The sequence below is a fragment of the Aethalodelphis obliquidens genome, unplaced genomic scaffold (assembly GCF_003676395.1).
Source record: "Aethalodelphis obliquidens isolate GAN/ISIS:26980383/991018 unplaced genomic scaffold, ASM367639v1 scaffold68, whole genome shotgun sequence".
Taxonomy (NCBI): Eukaryota; Metazoa; Chordata; class Mammalia; order Artiodactyla; family Delphinidae; genus Aethalodelphis; species Aethalodelphis obliquidens.
Genome location: NW_020838012.1, coordinates 10,348,538 through 10,368,428, shown reverse-complemented (window position 1 = coordinate 10,368,428; position 19,891 = coordinate 10,348,538). Strand labels below are relative to the sequence as shown.

Sequence of the window (19,891 nt, the reverse complement as noted above, 5' to 3'; positions counted from 1 at the left end):
CTCCGGGCTATTGTAAATAGAGCTGCAATGAACATTTTGGTACATGACTCTTTTTGAAGTATGGTTTTCTCAGAGTATATGCCCAGTAGTGGGATTGCTGGGTCATATGGTAGTTCTATTTGTAGTTTTTTAAGAAACCTCCATACTGTTCTCCATAGTGGCTGAACCAATTCACATTGCCACCAGCAGTGCAAGAGTGTTCCCTTTTCTCCACACCCTTTCCAGCATTTATTGTTTCTAGATTTTTTGATGATGGCCATTCTGACTGGTGTGAGATGATATCTCATTGTAGTTTTGATTTGCATTTCTCTAATGATTAATGATGTTGAGCATTCTTTCATGTGTTTGTTGGCAGTCTGTATATCTTCTTTGGAGAAATCTCTATTTAGGTCTTCTGCCCATTTCTGGATTGGGTTGTTTCTTTTTTGTTATTGAGCTGCATGAGCTGCTTATAAATTTTGGAGATTAATCCTTTGTCACTTGCTTCATTTGCAAATATTTTCTCCTACTCTGAGGGTTGTCTTTTGGTCTTGTTTATGGTTTCCTTTGCTGTGTAAAAGCTTTGAAGTTTCATTAGGTCCCATTTGTTTATTTTTGTTTTTATTTCCATTTCTCTAGGAGGTGAGTCAAAAGGATCTTGCTGTGATTTATGTCATAGAGTGTTCTGCCTATGTTTTCCTCTAAGAGTTTGATAGTTTCTGGCCTTACATTTAGGTCTTTAATCCATTTTGAGTTTATTTTTGTGTATGGTGTTAGGGAGTGATCTAATCTCATACTTTTACATGTACCTATCCAGGTTTCCCAGCACCACTTATTGAAGACGCTGTCCTTTCTCCACTGTACATTCCTGCCTCCTTTATCAAAGATAAATTGACCATATGTGCGTGGGTTTATCTCTGGGCTTTCTATCCTGTTCCATTGATCTATATTTCTGTTTTTGTGCCAGTACCATACTGTCTTGATTACTGTAGCTTTGTAGTATCGTCTGAGGTCAGGGAGCCTGATTCCTACAGCTCTGTTTTTCGTTCTCAAGATTGCTTTGGCTATTCGAGGTCTTTTGTGTTTCCATCCAAATTGTAAAATTTTTTGTTCTAGTTCTGTGAAAAATGCCAGTGGTAGTTTGATAGGGATTGCATTTAATCTGTAGATTGCTTTGGGTAGTAGAGTCATTTTCACAATGTTAATTCTTCCAATCCCAGAACATGGTATATCTCTCTATTTGTATCATCTTTAATTTCTTTCATCAGTGTCTTGTAATTTTCTGCATACAGGTCTTTTGTCTCCTTAGGTAGGTTTATTCCTAGATATTTTATTCTTTTTGTTGCAATGGTAAATAGGAGTGTTTTCTTGATTTCACTTTCACATTTTTCATCATTAGTGTATAGGAATGCCAGAGATTTCTGTGCATTAATTTTGTATCCTGCTACTTTACCAAATTCATTGATTAGCTCTAGTAGTTTTCTGGTAGCATCTTTAGGATTCTCTATGTATAGTATCATGTCATCTGCAAACAGTAGCACCTGTTTTTATCTTATTTTTTTCTTCCAGTTTTATATATATAATTGACATAGAGCACTGTGTAAGGTTTACAGCATACTGATTTGATTTATGTACATCATGAAATGATTACCACAATAAATTTAGTGAATATCCATCATCTTATACAGATACAAAATAAAAGGAAAAAAACCATTGTTTTCCTTGTGATGAGAAGCTCCTAGGATCCAGTCTCTTAACTTTATATACAACATAGAACAGTGTTAATTATGTTATCATATTGTACATTACATCTCTAGTACTCGTTTATCTCATTACTGGAAATTTGTACCTTTTGATGATGTTCGTCCAGTTTCCCATCCTCCCCCCCGCCCACCCCGTGTAGCCACAAATCTGATCTCTTTTTCTATGAGTTTGTTTAGGAAGTATATTTGACTACAAAACTATTTTTGTTCCTGGTACACAATTTAGCAATTTGATGCTTCTCTACATTTCAAAATGATCCCCATGATAAATCTAGTTATCATCTGTCACCATGCAAAGATATTACATTATTATTGACTATTTTCCACACTGTACTTTTCATACCTGTGACTCATTTATTTTGTAACTGGAAGTTTGTTTGTCTTAATCTCCCTCACCTATTTCCTCCCCACCCCACCAACCCCTCTCCCTTGGCAACTACCTGTTTGTTCTTTGTGTCTATGACTGTGTTTCTGTTTTAAGTTTGTTCGTTTGTTTTTTAAATTCCACGTATAAGTGAAATTATACAGTATTTGTCTTTCTCTGTCTTACTTCACGTAGCATAATACCCTCTAGTTCCATCCATTTTGTCACAAATGATAAGATTTCATTTTTTTAGGGCTGAGTAGTATTCGTGTGTGTGTGTGCGTGTGCACGCACGTGTGTCATTTTCTTTATCCATTCCTCTCTGGATGAGCACTGATTCAGTCAATGCTCATATATTTTTCTAGGAATTTGTCCATATCTTCTAACTTGTCCATTTTATTGGCGTATAATTGTTCATGGTAATCTCTTATGATCCTTTGTATTTGCATGGTATTAAGTGTAACTTCACTTCCATTTCTGATTTTTTTTTAATTTGAGCCCTCTCTCTTTTTTTCTTGATGAGTTTAGCTGAAGTTTTATCAATTTTGTTTAGCTTTTCAAGGAACCAGCTCTTATTTTAATTGACATTTTCTATTATTTTTAGTCTCTATTTTATTTATTTCTGCTGTATTCTTTATGATTTCTTCTACTAAGTTTGGGTTTTGTTTGTTCTTCTTTCTCTAGTTCCTTTAGATATAAGGATAGGTTGTTTATTTGAGATTTTTCCTGTTTCCTGAGGTAGGTTTGTATTGCTATAAACTTCCCTCTTAGAACTGCTTTTGCTGAAACCTATAGACTTTGGATCATCGAAGTTTTCATTTTCATTTGTCTCCAGTTATGTTTTTGATTTCTTCTTTGATTTCTTCAGTGACCCATTGGTTGTTTAGTTCCACATGTTTATGGGGTTTTTTGCAGTTTTTTTTTCCTTGTAGTTGATTTCTGGTGTCATAGCATGTGCCTGAAAAGTTTCTTGATATGATTTCAGTCTTCTCAAATTCACTGAGACTTGTTTTATGGCCTACCATGTGATCTATACTGGAGAATGTTCCATGTGCACTTGAAAAGAATGTGTATTCTGATGCTTTTGGATGGAATATTCTATATTTATTAAGACCATCTGGTCTAATGTGTTGTTTAAGGCTAGTGTTTCCGTATTGATTTTCTCTCTGGATGATCTGTTCATTGATGTAAGTGGGGTGTTAAAGCCCCCTACTGTTATTGTGTTGCTGTCCATTTCTCCCTTTTTGTTTGTTAATATTTGCCTTATGTCTTTAGGTGCATCTATGTTGAGTGCATATATATTTACAATTGTTATAGCTTTTTCTTGGATTGATCCCTTTATTATTAGGTAAAGTCCTACTTTGTCTCTTGTTACAGTCATTGTTTTAAAGTCTACTTTGTCTGATATAAGTATTGCTATCTTGGTTTCTTTTAAATTTCCGTTTGCATGGGATACCTTTGTCCATTCCCTCACTTTCAGTCTGTGTGTTCCTTTAGATCTGGACTGAATCTCTTGATTAGCATATATACAAGTCCTGTTTTTGTATCCATTGAGCCACCCTATGTCTTTTGATTGGAGCACTCTGTGTCCATATACATTTTAAGTGTAATTGTTGATAGGTATGTACTTATTGCCATTTTGTTAATGGTTTTCAGGTTTAGTTTGTAGTTTTGTTGTTGTTATTCTTTCTTATTTTGCTCTCATTCCTTGTGATTTGATGACTGTCTTTAATACTATGTTTAGATTTCTTTCAGTGTTTTGTGTTTGTATCTGTTACAGATTTTTAGTTTGGTTACCAGAGGTTTATATATAGCAATCAATATATATGTGATTATTTTAAGTTGATGTGATGTCCTCTTAAGTTTGAATGTATTTTAACAACCCTGAGTTTTTACTCCCCTTCTATGTTTAATGTTTTTGACATCATAGTCTACATCTTTTGGGTATTTCTTAACTACTTATTTTGTGTATAGAAGATTTTACTAGTTTTGTCTTTTAACCTTTCTACTAGCTTTATAAGTGGTTGGTCTACTACCTTTACAGCGTATTTGCTTTTACCAATGAGATTTTTCCTTTGGTAACTTTCATATTTCTAGTTGTGGCTTTTTCTTTTTCACTTAGAGAAGTGCCTTTTCATTTCTTGTAAAGCTGGTTTTGTGGTACTGAACTTTTTTAGCTTTTAATATTTAAAATTTATTTATTTAATTTTATTTTTGGCTGTGTTGGGTCTTGCTGCGTGCGGGCTTTTCTCTAGTCACTGTAAGCAGGGGCTACTCTTATTTGTGGTGCGTAGGCTTCTCATTGCAGTGCCTTCTCTTGTTGTGGAGCATGGGCTCTAGGTGCACGGGCTTCAGTAGTTGTGGCTTGCGGGCTCTAGAGCACAGACTAAGCAGTTGTGGCACACGGGCTTAGTTGCTCCGTGGCATGTGGGATCTTACTGGCCGAGGGCTCAAACCCATGTCCCCTGCATTGGCAGGTGGATTCTTAACCATTGTGCCACCAGGGAAACCCCTTTTTAGCTTTTGCTTGTCTGCAAGACTCTTTATCTTATCTTTCTGAATGATAGCTTTGCTGGGTAGAGTATTCTTGGTTGTAGGTTTTTTCCTTTCATCACTTTAAATGTATCATGATATTCCCTTCTGGTCTGCAGGGTTTCTACTGAAAAGTCAGCTAATAGACTTATGGAAGTTCCCTTGTATGTAACTAGTTGCTTTTCCCTTGCTGCTTTTAATACTCTGTCTTTAATTTTAGCCATTTTAATTATGATGTTTTTTGGTGTGGTCGGTTTTGGGTAGATCCTGTTTGTAACTGTCTGTGCTTCCTGGACTTGTATATCTGTTTCCTTTCCTAGGTTAGGGAAGTTTTCAGCCATTATGTCTTCAAATATGTTTTCTGCCTCCCCTTTTCCGTTTGGAACCCCTATAATGCAAATGTTAGCATGCTTAGTGTTGTCTCAAAGGTCCCTTGAACTGTCCTCATTTTTTTTTTTTTCGGTACGCGGGCCTCTCACTGCTGTGGCTTCTCCCGTTGCGGAGCACAGGCTCCGGACGCGCAGGCTCAGCGGCCATGGCTCACGGGCCCAGCCGCTCCGCAGCATGTGGGATCTTCCCAGACTGGGGCACGAATCCGTGTCCCCTACATCGGCAGGTGGACTCTCAACCACTGTGCCACCAGGGAAGCCCTGTCCTCATTTTTTAAACTCTTTCTTTTTCTCTTCAGCTTGAGTGATTTCTACTACTGTCTTCCAGCTTGCTGATCCATTCCTCCGTATCATCTAATCTACTGTTGATTCCTTCTAGTATGTTTTTATTTCACTTATTGTTGTCTTCAGCTCTGTTTTGTTCTTTATATTTTACAACTCTTTGTTAGCTTCTTACTGTGTTTTTCCATTCTTCTCCGAAGTTCTTTGAGCATTTTTATGATCATTACCTTGAACTCTTTATTGGGTAAGTTCCTTAGTTCCACTTCAATTCTGGTGTTTTATCTTATTCCTTTGTTTGGAACAAATTCTTCTGTCACCTCATTTGCCTAACTTGCTGTTTTTATTTCTGTGTATTTGGTAGGTTGGTTACATTTCTTGATCTTGTTGAAGTGGTCTTTTATAGGAGAGGTCCTGTGCATCTTAGCAGCTCACTTCCCTTAGGTCACCAGAGCTTTATGTTCCAGGAATGTCCCCTATGTGGGTTTCATGGGCCCTTCTTTTGTGGTGGGCTGATTTCTATTGGTGGTCTAGTAGGCATGGATGGCCCCTGGTCTGATTGATTGGCAGGCTCTGCCTTTGTGGATGCTGACAGCCGCTGATAGGTAGGGCCAGGTCACAAGGTGGCTGATTGTGAAGGCTTGGGGGTCCCTAGGCTAGTGCTGGTCCACTGGTGGACAGAGCTGGACCCTGGTGTGGCTGGCTGAAGGTGTCTCACAGATGGTCTGCACGCTGATCGGCAGCACTGGGGCCAAGGGAGTCCAGTGATTGGTGCCTGCCCATTGGTGGGCGAGGCCAGGTTCTGGAGTTAGTGCCAGCCCTCTGGTGGGTGGAGCTGGGTCCTGGGTTCTCTGGTGGCAGGGCTGGGTCCCTGGGTGACTGGGGGAACCAAGGTGCCTATGGTCATTGCCAGCCTGCTGTTGGGTGAAGCTGCCCCCACAGTTAGCTGCTTGGCCTGTGGGTCCCAAGGACTGTTGCAGACTGGCTGGTGGGTAGGGCTGGGTCCTTGCACTACGAAGCTAGAAGGAGGACTCCCTAATGTTTCTTGCCAGCACGAGCATTCCTCATGGTAGAATGAGCTCCAGAAAATGGCTGTCATCAGTGTCTGTGTCCCCAGGGTGAGTCCCATATGCCTCCTCCTCTCTGGGAGGCTCTCCAAGATCAGCATGTGTGTCTGACCCCAGGCCAGTTTAAAATGATTGCTTCTGCCCTGGGTCTTGGAGCATGTAAATTTTCTGTGTGCCCTCTAACAGTGGAGTCTTTATTTCCCACAGCCCTCTGGGTCTCCCGAAAGTAAGCCCCCTGGGTCTCATCTTCTCATTGCAGGACCCCCCGGGTTGGGGAGTACAAAGTGGGGCTTGGACCCCTTGCTCCTTGGGGAAAAACTCTGCAATTGTGATTATCCTCGTGTTTGTGGGTAGCCTACCTGTGGGTGTGGGTCTTGACTGTACCATGTCTCTGCCTCTCTTACTTGTCTCATTGTGGATCCTTCTTTATATCTTTAGTTGTGGAAGATCTTTTCTGCTAGTCTTTAGGTTGTTCTCATCATGATAGTTGCTCTGTAAATAGTTGTAACTTTGTTGTGCCCATGGAAGGAGGTGAGCTCAGGGTTTTCCTACTCATCTTCTCCATTCCACTAGCCACCAGTGTTATTCTTTAATGCTTTGAAGATAAATAATGTATTTAACCTTCAGATAAATTTGGGTTTTAAACTTCAGTAATTTACAAAGAGACAGCCTATAAATTAAGAGACTGACAAATTGATTTGGTTAAAATAGAAGAAAACCAGATATTTCCAACATTATCAGTTTGGTTCTCCTTAAAGTATGAACTCTGTATTTGGCATTTGCCTTTTTGACCACTGATAACTTTAAGTCTTCTGCCCATTTTAATTGATGATGTTACTTATTTCAAAATGACATGACATTTTTCGCAAGAACTGACAACTTACATATGAAACTAAGTGAAGACATTAAAATTTGGAAGTTTCACAATTTGAGCCACTGAGTATATTGACTACATTCTTTTCGATTTTAGAAAATGGAAGTGTCCAAGTTGGAGAATTGTTACCTTGCAGGATTTGTGGAAGAACATTCTTTCCAGTGGCATTAGTGAGTACCTTTTTTTTTTGGAGTTTGGTAGATCTTTAATTGTTTAATAGTTCAGGACAATGGAAAGAACCTTTGGAATAATTTAAAGAGATACTGGCTAGTATTCAGTGCTCAGGAGTATCAGTTCCATCTTTTTTTTTTTTTTTTTTTTTTGCTATAAGCGGGCCTCTCACTGCCGTGGCCCCTCCCGCTGCGGAGCACAGGCTCCGGACGCGCAGGCCCAGCGGCCATGGCTCACTGGCCCAGCGGCTCCGCGGCACGCGGGACCCTCCCGGACCGGGGCACGAACCCACATCCCCCTGCATCGGCAGGCGGACTCCCAACCACTGCGCCACCAGGGAAGCCCTCAGTTCCATCTTTGTCATTCTTCCAGAGTGCTCTCTTTCCTTCAGAGTTTGATTGGTCTTCAAAACTCCTCTCTGTTAAACTATTAAAGTGTTTTCTCCCTTTGTGGGACTATTGACAAAAATAAAACCAAAATAAACTCTTAGAAATACTGTTAGAAATAATGTATTTAAAGAAGCAGAAGGCTATGATGTATGGCATTTTCTTTAAACTTCAGGAAAAAGTGCTGGGGCTGGGATAGATGAAACAAGATTGCTAAAATGTTGGTAATTGTTGAGGCAGGGATGAGTAAATGGAGCTAATTACACTATTCTGTCAATTCTTATGTATGTTTGAAATATTCCAAAGGAAAAAATATTTTCGTTAAAAGTGCACCTAAAATATATTATGCATTCTTTAGATGCTTAGTATATACAAATAGAAGCACATTTAACTGATTTTAATATAAAATCTCTAGCTAAGTAGAGAATAAGAAAATCAATATGCCGTATTTAACTTCAAATATAAATATGTATTTATTAATATTTTGATGTGGAATAAAGATTTTTCTTTGAGTATGGGTCTGCTGATTAGAGTTTTGCTACATTTTATTTTGCATCCTCTCATTGTTTCCAGTTTTTCTTTAAAGCAGTGAGGAATTAATGACCCAAAATGTCCACCTGACTGCAGACTCCTCTTAAATATTAACAGCTTTCTTTCTTAAACCTTTCTTGCCCACACTTAATTCATCCATTTTTTGTTATTAATTAGCTATTTTTCAAACCATTTTCAAAGCATTAAGCTGAGTTTTCACTGGGAAAATTACGCCTTTTTTTGGTCCTCATTATATATTTATTTAATATTTAATTAAATGATATAATCACGATAACAACTACAATTTGTATACTTCAGTTTTGGGAACAGGCACTACATACTTTTGACATATACAGCTCAATGTGAGAACAGACATTCTCTAGAAAGTCGCCCATTAGCCATCCTTTTCTTTTTTTAATATTTAAGAGATTTTATTCTAATAGTTACAGTTACTGTGTTTGTCAGAATGATATCCAAAAACAAGTATGTAAAACAGTTGTGTATTGAAAATATTAGAGGCTCCATAACATTGAATCAACCAGTTCTGAGGTTCCTATTTTCCCAGATAAAGTTTAGCAGTTCTGACTTGTTCATTGTTTATCAAAATACAAAAGAAAAAAAGGGCATTTAGCATCCTCTATGTTATTAGTCAACATGTTTTATTTAGGGGAAGGAGAATTATTGTTTATCCAGTAGGTTAATTTGAGGTCAGTTAAGAGAGCTTCCATTATAATGTCTTTAAAATGAATATATGAATGACTGAATGAGCTGGCAGCCATATTAAAACAGCAACAGCAACAACAAACCCCCATCCCCCCCAACCAAAAACTGTAGGAGTGGGACACTAGGTAGCACAAGAAAAATCCTTGGTAAAAAAAAGGTGGAAAATTTGAGTTCCAGAGAGGGGGAAGGGATGATAGTGGAGTAAGGACACAAACCTGACCACCTTGTCCTATATTCTGTGTTAACAAACTACTATTTCGTTAACTTGAGTAATCCCAACTATTATTATTATGTTAGCTTTTGTAATCCTAATGCTAATGTGTTTTCCATTTACATTCCTTTTTCTGGTATCTATTTTCAAGTATTTAGTAATAAAGGTAACTTTTTTCCCACTTCAATAGCTTTGACTTGCTTACATTAGTTTCCTTATTCTTAGCAGTGTAAAAACCAGGAGACTATTAAATAACTAAAAAAAAATTTGGGAGAGTATTTATCAATACTTTCTTGTTGTGAGAAAGATAACTTGTGACATGCGTTGCATATATTTTTTTAACAATTTTAGCTAAAACATTTCTTATTTATGGATTATTATTTATTTCATCTTTCAGGTTTTTAAACTGGTCTCAAATGACAATTTAAAGTTTTATAGTCTTTTTGTAGAAAAGAAAATGACATGTTGTATTTCCTCATCTTGACAGAAAAAACATGGACCTATTTGCCAGAAAACTGCCACTAAAAAACGGAAGACGTTTGATTCAAGCAGACAAAGAGCTGAAGGAACTGATATTCCAACAGTAAAACCTCTTAAACCTAGGGTAATTATATGACCTTGTGAACAGTATGAACCTTGCTGCTATGTGTAATGAAAAAATTATAATAATCTATTATACTAAGATTGAAGAATAAGCAGAATTCTGTGTCATGTTCTCAGTTTAGAAGTGATCAGAAACTTGTTTATTTTGAATTTCGACAAAAGGGAGGCCAAAGTACTGTTCAACTATTACAGGGAGGTTTTTGTAGCATTGGAGAGCCAATTGCTTAGCTATAGGCTAGAAATAACTGAGAAGTCCTCATACATTCATTGTGAGTCGTTAATTACTTCAGCTATAATTAGGTTTATGTCTCAGTATGTTACACTATTACCAGTAGTGTAATCCCTGTAGTATACAAAAGGAAAGCTATTAGTTACAAACATCTTAGCATAATAAATATTATCTTGACTGATTGATTTGTCAGCATTTATCATCTTATTATGCTTTCTGAGGAAAAGTTTTATACATTGCTCAATTGTTCATATATGATCATTGTCAGCTTATTTTCTTCTTTGTAACTAAAAGCAATGAATCTCCTATGCTAATCTCTCCTTAATACCACCTTTCATGACATGTTATTTGCTAAGAATAAATCACATAAATGCTTTGTCCGACATAGTTTTAAAGAGTTATTTCAGTGTAATAGTCAAGATTTGAGTACCTGACTTAAATAGGTTTTTGAAACAAACTACTTTCAGTGGTAATAACTTTTCCCAGTGTTACAGGAAAACATTTCCCTATGGGGCAATTAATCTTACTAATAAAATCCTTTGATAACAGAAAAGTCAGTTCATCTTTGTTTTTCAGTTTATGAATATTTAAGGGAAGGATGGAGAAGCTTGAATAAGGTACATAAATTATTATTTAAAGTTTCTCTTGGTAACCTGCCAGATGTATGATTGTATTAGCTTTAATTAGCTTAGATAAATTAATTAAATCTTGGTATAGCATAGTGGGTTTGAAAGCTGGCTCAAGATTCAGACCGCCTGGATTTAACCCTGGCTCTGCTACTTTGTTGTGTTGGGTGAGTTCACACACAGAGGCCTTATTTGTATCTGTATCTGGTACATCAGAAAAGAGAACTGTTTTGTATAGCCTAGAAAGCTACCCTGGGCTGCTCTTTTCTCCCAGAAACTCTTGTAAATAGCTGTACCAGGAAAACCTAACTCATTCAATGATGGGTAATAAAAAACATTAGCTAAGCATTAATATAATAATATATATAATAATACTTTGAGAAGAAAAGGTAGATGAGAGCAGCAAAAATTAGTAATATTCACTGTGGAACAGATGAATGTTGTGATCAGAAATCTCACTATAAAGTAAGAAACTCTAAAGAATCAGTCATCTCAAACATCTAAATCTGCTTTTATTTAGTTAAGATTTTTGCATCTATATTCATGAGAAAAGTGGCCTGTGATTTTTCTTTTCATCAGTTTTGTTGCTGTCATAGGACTAGTTGGAAGGTTGTTCTCTTGTTTTCTGTTTTTCAAAGAGTTTTTAAAAGATTGGTGCTGTTTCTTCCTTAAATGTCTGCAAGTATTCAACAGTAAAGGCATCTGGGCCAGGAGTTTTCTTTGTGGGTCTTTTAAATAATAGATTCATTAAAAATAAATAAATATAAGACTATTATAATTTTTCTGTTTCTGGTATCTGTTTTGTGGTGTTTGTCAAGGATATTATCCATTTCATCTTAAATGTCCCATGTATTACCATAAAGTTTTTTTATAATATCTTCTTATGTTTGTAAGAACTGTTTTCCATTCCTTGGTAATTTTTGTTTTCTCTTTTTTTCTAGATTAGTCTTGCCTTATAAGTGTTTTTAAAGAACAGTCTTTTGACTTTGTTGGCTCAACATAATATTCTTGATTTGAAAAACAAAGACATAATAGGAATAATCAGATATTTCAATATTATAACAAAATAAATTTCTTTGTAGCACACAAGCCAGCAGTATGTTTAATGGAAAGATACTTAGAGGTAGTTCCATTAAAGTCAGGAACAAGATTAAGCTCCAACCAATACAGTAAGTGCTAGTCAGTAGAGTTAAATAATAACAAGAAATTAGTTGCATAGGAATTGGAAAAGAGGGGGTAAAACTATCATTATTAGGTGATGATATACCTGGAAAACCCAAGAGATCAACTGAAAAATTACTACAAACAATAAGAGAAATCAGTGAAGTAATGAGATGTAATGTTAATATACAGAAATTATCAGGTTTCATACTTCAACAAACAACTCCTTGAAATATAAAAATGATTAAAAGACACTTATAAAAGAACAACACAAAATATAAAATATTTAGGAATAAACCTTATAATAATGAAGGTGCAAGACTTCCACAAAGACTACTTTAAAAAACCACTGAAAGACACAAACGAACACTTCTTCAAATGGAAATATATCTCATTCTTGGATAGGTAGACGTAGCAAAATAGAGTCCTTAAGTTCCTTAAGTTGTTTATGAATGTAATGTTTAATTTTTCTGGTTAAAATGTAGTTTAAAAAAATAGACAAGCTGAATCTAAAGTTCATATGGAAAAATACACATATAAGAATAACCAGAAAAGATTGAAAGAAAACCAGAATAAAGTAGGTTTACCTTAGTGGATATTAAAATATTATTATAAAATCTCAATATTTAAAACACGGATACTGACACACATAGTCAGAACAGTACAACAGAGAATTCAGAAATAGACCCAAATGCCAAAGAGAATATGAGAAAGGTGTTCTCTCAATTCACTGGGGAGAAAAGTTAATAAAGGATGGTGAGATAACCACATAGCCATGTTAAAAAAACAGAAAATAGAGTCCATATGTCATAAATCAGGATAAATTCCAAATGAATAAACAATTTAAGAATGGTTCTAGGTAGAAACATGGAAAAAATTTATTTTACCTTAGTGTGAGGTTGGGCCTTGCTAACTGAATGCAAATCTGGAGACTATAAAAGGAAAAGTAAGTTAAACTACATTTAAAAATAATTCTGCATATCGGAAGACCCTTAAACAAGGTTAAAAGAGATGTATTGTGGGGGAGGAGTGGGGCTAGTCTCCTATAAAGAATTACTAGAAATTGTTAAAAAAAAAAGGCCAATAACCCAATACATACGTTGACCAGGCTTATAAACAGTTCACAGAAAAGACAATACAAGTGATTCTTTATGATATGAAAAGATGTTCGCTCTCATTATAGGAAAAAAAGCAGTTAAAACCACAGAGAGAACTATTTTTCACCTCTCTAATCAGTTAAAAAACCAGAAGTTTAGTATCATACTATGTTGGAGAAACTATGGGAAAATAAGGAAATACACTCTTAGTGGTGGCTTAAGTGTTTGTAACACCTACAGGAGGCAATTTAGCAGTGTCTGTCACAATTAAAATTGTATTTTAAAAATTGCATATAATTTAGTTGCCTAAAGTTTCTTTTCAAAATTATAAATTTGGGAGGGAGATCATTTAAGGACTCCTGATGAGGGAACATTTTAAAATAATATGGTGTTTTCTTGAGTTTTATTTTAATTTATTAAAAATTGTTTTGAAACTGTTTTTTGTTTGTTTTTTTAATTTGTTTGCAGCCCGAACCACCAAAGAAGCCATCTAATTGGAGGAGGAAGCATGAAGAGTTCATAGCCACCATAAGAGCAGCTAAAGGCCTTGGTCAGGCCCTTAAAGAGGGTGGCAAACTTCCTCCCCCTCCTCCACCTTCTTATGATCCTGGTATATGTCATATTGTTGACAGAAATTGTTCATGTGGGAAAGAAATATCGATAGTATTGATAGATTTCTTATAAATTTTAAGATATTAAACTTAACTTATAATAATTGAACCTAATGAAGCATGATCTTTAAAAGTTTTCCTACAAAATAATGGTGACAATCCAGGTATTTAGGCTTATAAAGACACATCAGTGTTGGACATAGAAATGCATTATCTTTTTATCTCAATACTTTATAAAGCATTTAATATCATTTAAAAATTATGGTAGTAACTGTTAAATGTTAATATTCCAGGAAATTTTTTTTTTTTTTTTTTTTTTTTTCCGATACGCAGGCCTCTCACTGTTGTGGCCTCTCCCGTTGTGGAGCACAGGCTCCGGACGCGCAGGCTCATCGGCCATGGCTCACGGGCCCAGGCGCTCTGTGGCATGTGGGATCTTCCCAGGCCGGAGCACGAACCCGTGTCCCCTGCATAGGCAGGTGGACTCTCAACCACTGCGCCACCAGGGAAGCCCCTCCAGGAGATATTTTAATCATGCATAAAGTCTATTGAAATGTAGTCATTCAGTAAGATTCAAATAATTATGTTGCCTGGTTCTTTGGTATCTTCTAATCTGGGAAGGGAAAAAAAAAATCATAATTTTGCTTCTAAAAATGTATTATTCTAGTGGGGTAACCACCGTATAGATGGATATACCTAGATTATGCCCTAAATTCATGTATTTTTATATTTTCTTCATTGGGTGGGTAAAAGTTTCTTGTTTCTTATTCCCAAAAGCAAGGCAAGATGCTGGCAACCACATATGAGATAATTGAGATGATGAAAGATTTAAAATAGCACCGTTGACATTTTGACAGTGGTTAATGGAGTAGCCTCAAGAGGTAGTTATTTTAATATAACAAGTTAGCTGCATTAAAATTGTGTTAGTATTCTAAGTTGGGATTAATTTCTTAGTAAAGAGCAAGTTAGGTATGATCTTTATAAGGAGGGGTTGATACACAATTTCTATAAAGGACCAATAGTTAATATCTTAGGTTATGCAGTCCATAAGGTCTCTGTTTCAACTCCTCAACTCTGCCACTGTTGCAGGAAATCAGCCACAGAAAATATGTAAATGAATGAATGTGGCAGTGTTCCAGAAACATGCACCAGGCAGGCTGGATTTGGCCCATGGGCCCTTGTTTGCCAACTCCTGTTTGAGTCTTAGTAATTAACTTTAATGCTATGAGTATTTCTGGAATGTTCCATTTGGGTTTGCATCTCTTCTATTTCTACCTTAATTTTCCCCGTGAAGTTGAATTCTCTCTTTGTTTTAGAGGTATTTGTATATTGCATCTTATTCAACACAGTTATATTTCTCATGTTTATGTTAAGTCAGAGCGGGGGCGGGGGGCAGTTCTTCAGGATAATTTGGACTTCAGAAATTTTTTGATCTCTTAGTCCTGACAGAACAACTTCTTTGTTATTAGAGATTTTAGACCTATTTCACTAGTTAGCAGGACAAATTTCTGAGATTCAGATGAGTGCAAATTCTAAAGGGCAAAAAACTCCATCTCAAAAAGTAAACCTATTGAAATAAATTGAAGATTTTTTTTTGACACTGCTAAGTTGTTATATTTATTTCTTCTCTGTATCTTATAGAATTGAAATCTTTCACAGTGCTATAAAATTTGGTTCTTTCTGGGATAACTTTAAGATTTATTTTGTGAGAAGTTTTGTTTGTACTATATATTGCATTTGGGGAGAATATATAATCTGCAACATTTGCTGTTTCTTAAATTTGAATTAATTATGTTAGGAGATATATTTTTATTATTCCATCTGTTGGGATCTCTAAGAGAAAATAAAACTGTATAAAGTCTATTAAATTATTTCTTGACAGCTTTCCTCTAATTGAAATTAAAGATTTTAACAGATGAGCCCAAATTTAAAATTTTTATTTTATGTAAATTTTTATTTAATGTAATGTGTTATTAACTACTTAACCTAGTCTACCTTATGAAAATATATATTTGTGATGAAAACATATGGTAATATAGAAGCAAAAAATAATTAACATTTTTCCTTTACTTATTCATTTTTATGTAGGGACGATTTATCTTTTTTTTCCCCTCAAATTTGATTCTAAGCTGGGAGAAAATTGCAGTTTATCGTATACTAGCATACTTTTTTTCTTAAATGTCTTTACTAAGTTTAGATAAGTCAGGTTGGGTGGTTATAAGAAAGTGAGAGTTTTTGCTTAGCAGTTGTTACTTATGTGTCTTGAGTTACTAACTTATAACTCTTTATGTCCCATTTCAAGTATTATGTTACTAATCTGTTTCTTTTTTCTGTTTTAGATTATATTCAGTGTCCATATTGCCAGAGGAGATTTAATGAAAATGCAGCTGATAGACATATAAATTTCTGTAAAGAACAGGCAGCACGTATTAGTAATAAAGGCAAATTTTCTACCGATACCAAAGGAAAATCGACTTCTCGGACACAGGTAATCATTGTGGTCATTTCTACAAATAAATGAGAAAATGACTTTAAGTTCACAGTTTTGTGTTTATTCTTTATAGCACATTTAACTACAGTTTCTCACCTGCTAAAATTTATATATTACTGTTCAGGGATTTAGTAAGAAATTTGAATGGCTAGTTGAGAACAAAATTTGAAGTGGACTTGAGTTAGTAAAGACTTAAAAATATACAGATTTAAAGAGGTTTTAGGAAAAAAGGGAGAAAATTAGTTTAAAATAGATGCAGCAGATTCAGAGGAAACTAGAGGGGTTAGATGAATGAGAAAATTGCAATAAAAATCCACATTTGAAAATCATGTAAGTTGTGAATGTTTCCATGTTATATATGAGTAACACATTTGAGGAAATGAAAACATGGGGTTACATCCAGACTGCTACTTTTGAACTTTTAGACAAATGACATTAATGTATGTAAGCCTTCATTTCTTCATCTGTGAAGTGGTAATCTACATAACTATAGTGAGAAGCAAATGAAATGATGTACGTGAAAGCGCTTAGAGAACCATAAACCATATAAGGATTTTGTTATATTAAATTTATTTTTACACTACTGTTGTTTTCTTTAAGCATATTGTCACATAAAAACTTTGACAATATCATACTTTTAAGCAAATTTTATTTTTCACAAAGCTTTCATCTGTAAACTTTTTTTTAGTACTGTAAACTTAGCAAACAGTAAATAATCAAATCTATTTTTTTGTTACTTATGAATAAAATATTGGATTAAAAGACCACATTGCAATTGAGACCTCCTTGAGAGAATCCTCCTATTGAATTTTTGTTAATATTATTGGAAATGGAGTATATCATTATTACCATCATCATTGTGGGGAAAGAATAGCGAAGAAAACTCATTTAGAAGAATTTCCAAAACAGATGGAAAACAATGTATATCTTTTGAACAGTTAAGAACATCAATAGGATTTTGTTTTGTTTTAAGAATAAAATAGTAGAGCAAAGGAAATACAATAGAATGTGTGCATTCCAACAGCTTGGTGCCAGGTGATTTGTAAATGTAAAATCCAAGTAGTTTTTAAGTTCCCACCTTAAATTTTATCAGTTCTGATACCATGCCTAGTCATATTTATTTATTTATTTATTTATTTCAGTCTGACCCCATATTTTCTCATCTGTATTCATTCAAGAAGTTTCTGAGTATTCTCTTTGAACCAGACACTACCCGGTACTGGATCTACATTAGTAAACTAAGTAGAGTACTTTTCCTAAACACGCTTAAATGCTTCCTTGTCATATTTAGCAGCTGTAATCTGGCCTGATTTCAGCCCACTTTTTGACCCTGCTCTAATCAAAATAATGATACAAACACAGTGAAGATCAGATTTTTATAGGTAAAAACAAGAAGTTCTACCGTTCAGTTAAGCTGTCATAATCCTTCACTAGGAATTTTATCAAATTTAGGCATGGTTGTATTAAAGTAGACCCATGAAGACATAGGAACCAAAAATATCATCTAATGTATGCTAAATTACATGTCTTGTTATTTTAAAAGAACAAATTATTTTGAAATAACTCATGCATAATTTAGATCCTGCAGTAGTCTTTCATCAGATTAGGCTAGGCTGAGTTACCTTATGAGTTTAAAGCAATACGATAAGTATTTTATGATTTAGGAATTTTCCTAATCATATTCTGATAGGAAATCATATTCTGATTTCCAAATCAGTATTCTGATTGATTCTTACCCTACTTATTCTAAAGTAATGAAGTTTTAAGTCTGGAAAGATGATATGCAATTTTTAATAAATATTTTTCTGATTATTAAAAGGATTCCTATTCTTTATGGAAAATTTGAGAAATATATATATTTTAAAAGTTATCAACATAGTTAACATTTTAAATATCTCTAAGCTCTTATTTTTTACAACACTTTTATTCAGATTTTTTCTTACAATTTTCCCGTTATTTTTTTTGTAAATTATACACATAGAAAACAAAGCATAAAACATAAATACATACATAACCACAAGAAAGTTGAGAAATACAATATTGTTAGTCTTACAAAAGCCTCCACTAGTGTTTCACTCCCAGAATGTAATGTTCTCTCACTCCTAGCCCCCAACACCCATGAAGTAGTCACTATTTTGACTTTACATATAATCAATTTTTGTCTTTTTATATAGTCCCCAGACCACATTAATATTTTTATTTACTATAGCTTTATGAATTTTTTTTAATTGAAGTATAGTGGGTTTACAATATTATATTAGTTTCAGGTATATAGCATAGTGATTCAGTATTTTTACAGATTATACTTCATTTAAATTTATCACATAATAATGGCTATATTTCCCTTGCTGTACAATACATCCTTGTTGCTTATTTATTTTATACATAGTAGTTTGTATCTCTTAATCCCTTATGCCTATTTTGCCCCTCCTACCTTCTCTCACTCCACTGGTAACCACTAGTTTGTTCTCTGTATGTGTGAGTCTGTTTTTTTGTTATACTCACTAGTTTGTTTTTTTTAGATTCCACATATAAGTGATATCATACAGTATTTGTCTTTCTCTGACTTCACTTACTATGATATTCTCTAGGTCCATTTATGTTGCTGCAAGTGGCAATATTTAATTCCTTTTTAATGGATGAATAATATTTCATTGTGTATATATGTATATACCACATCTTCTTTATCCATTCATCTGTCGGTGGACATTTAGGTTGCTTCCATGTCTTGGCTATTGTAAATAGTGCTTCAGTGAACATTGGGGTGCATGTATCTTTTAGAATTAGTTTTCGTCTTTTCCAGATATATGCCCAGGAGTGGGATTGCAGGATCACATGGTAACTCTATTTTTACTTTTTTAAGGAACCTCCATACTGTTCTCCATAGTGGCTCTACCAGTTTACATTCCCACCAACAGCGTAGGAGGTTTCCTTTTTCTCCACTCTCTCCAGCATTTATTATTTGTAGACTTTTTGATGATAGCCATTCTGACTGGAGTGAGGTGATACCTCACTGTAGTTTTGGTTTGCATTTCTCTGATAATTAGCAGTGTTGAGCATTTTTTCATGTGTCTGTTGGCCATCTCTGTCTTCTTTGGAAAAATGTCTATTTAGGTCTTCTGCCCCTTTTTTTTTTTTTGCGGTACGTGGGCCTCTCACTGTTGTGGCCTCTCCCGTCGCGGAGCACAGGCTCTGGACACGCAGGCTCAGTGTCCATGGCTCACGGGCCTAGCCGCTCCATGGCATGTGGGATCTTCCCAGACCGGGGCACGTATCCGTGTCCCCTGCATCGGCAGGCGGGCTCTCAACCACAGCGCCACCAGGGAAGCGCTCTTCTGCCCATTTTTTAGTTGGGTTGTTTGTTTTCTTCATGTTGAGTTGTATGAGCTGTTTATAAATTTTGGATATTAATCCCTTATCAGTCACATCATTTGCAAATGATTTTCTCCCACTCAGTAGGTAGTCTTTTTGTTTTGTCAGTGGTTTCCCTTGGCGGTGCAAAAGCTCTTAGGTTTAATTAGGTCCCATTCACTTATTTTTTCATTTATTTCCTTTGCCTTAGTAGGCATATCTAAAAAAAATATTGCTATGCCTTATGTCAAAGAGTGTTCTGCCTGTTTTCTAGGAATTTTATGGTTTCTGGTCTTACATTTAGGTCCTTAATCCATTCTGAGTTTATCTTTATATGGTTTGAGGAAATGTTATAATCATTCTTTTATATGTAGCCATCCAGTTTTCTCAGCACTACTTAATTACACAGACTGTCTTTTCTCCCTTGTATATTCTTTTTTTTTTTTTTTTTTT

The 19,891-nt window shown here is 35.1% G+C and overlaps 1 protein-coding gene across 2 annotated transcripts in view; it reads left to right on the top strand.

Moving 5' to 3' along the window:
- The window catches only part of ZC2HC1A (zinc finger C2HC-type containing 1A), a 60,394-nt gene that overhangs the window by 9,640 nt on the left and 30,863 nt on the right, over window positions 1-19,891 (top strand). For both annotated transcript variants that reach the window (XM_027089711.1, XM_027089710.1), the window contains exons 2-5: window positions 7,344-7,417; window positions 9,757-9,873; window positions 13,454-13,595; window positions 15,936-16,084. In XM_027089711.1, the coding sequence (XP_026945512.1) occupies window positions 7,344-7,417; window positions 9,757-9,873; window positions 13,454-13,595; window positions 15,936-16,084 (482 nt within the window). The remainder of the gene's footprint in view (window positions 1-7,343; window positions 7,418-9,756; window positions 9,874-13,453; window positions 13,596-15,935; window positions 16,085-19,891) is intronic.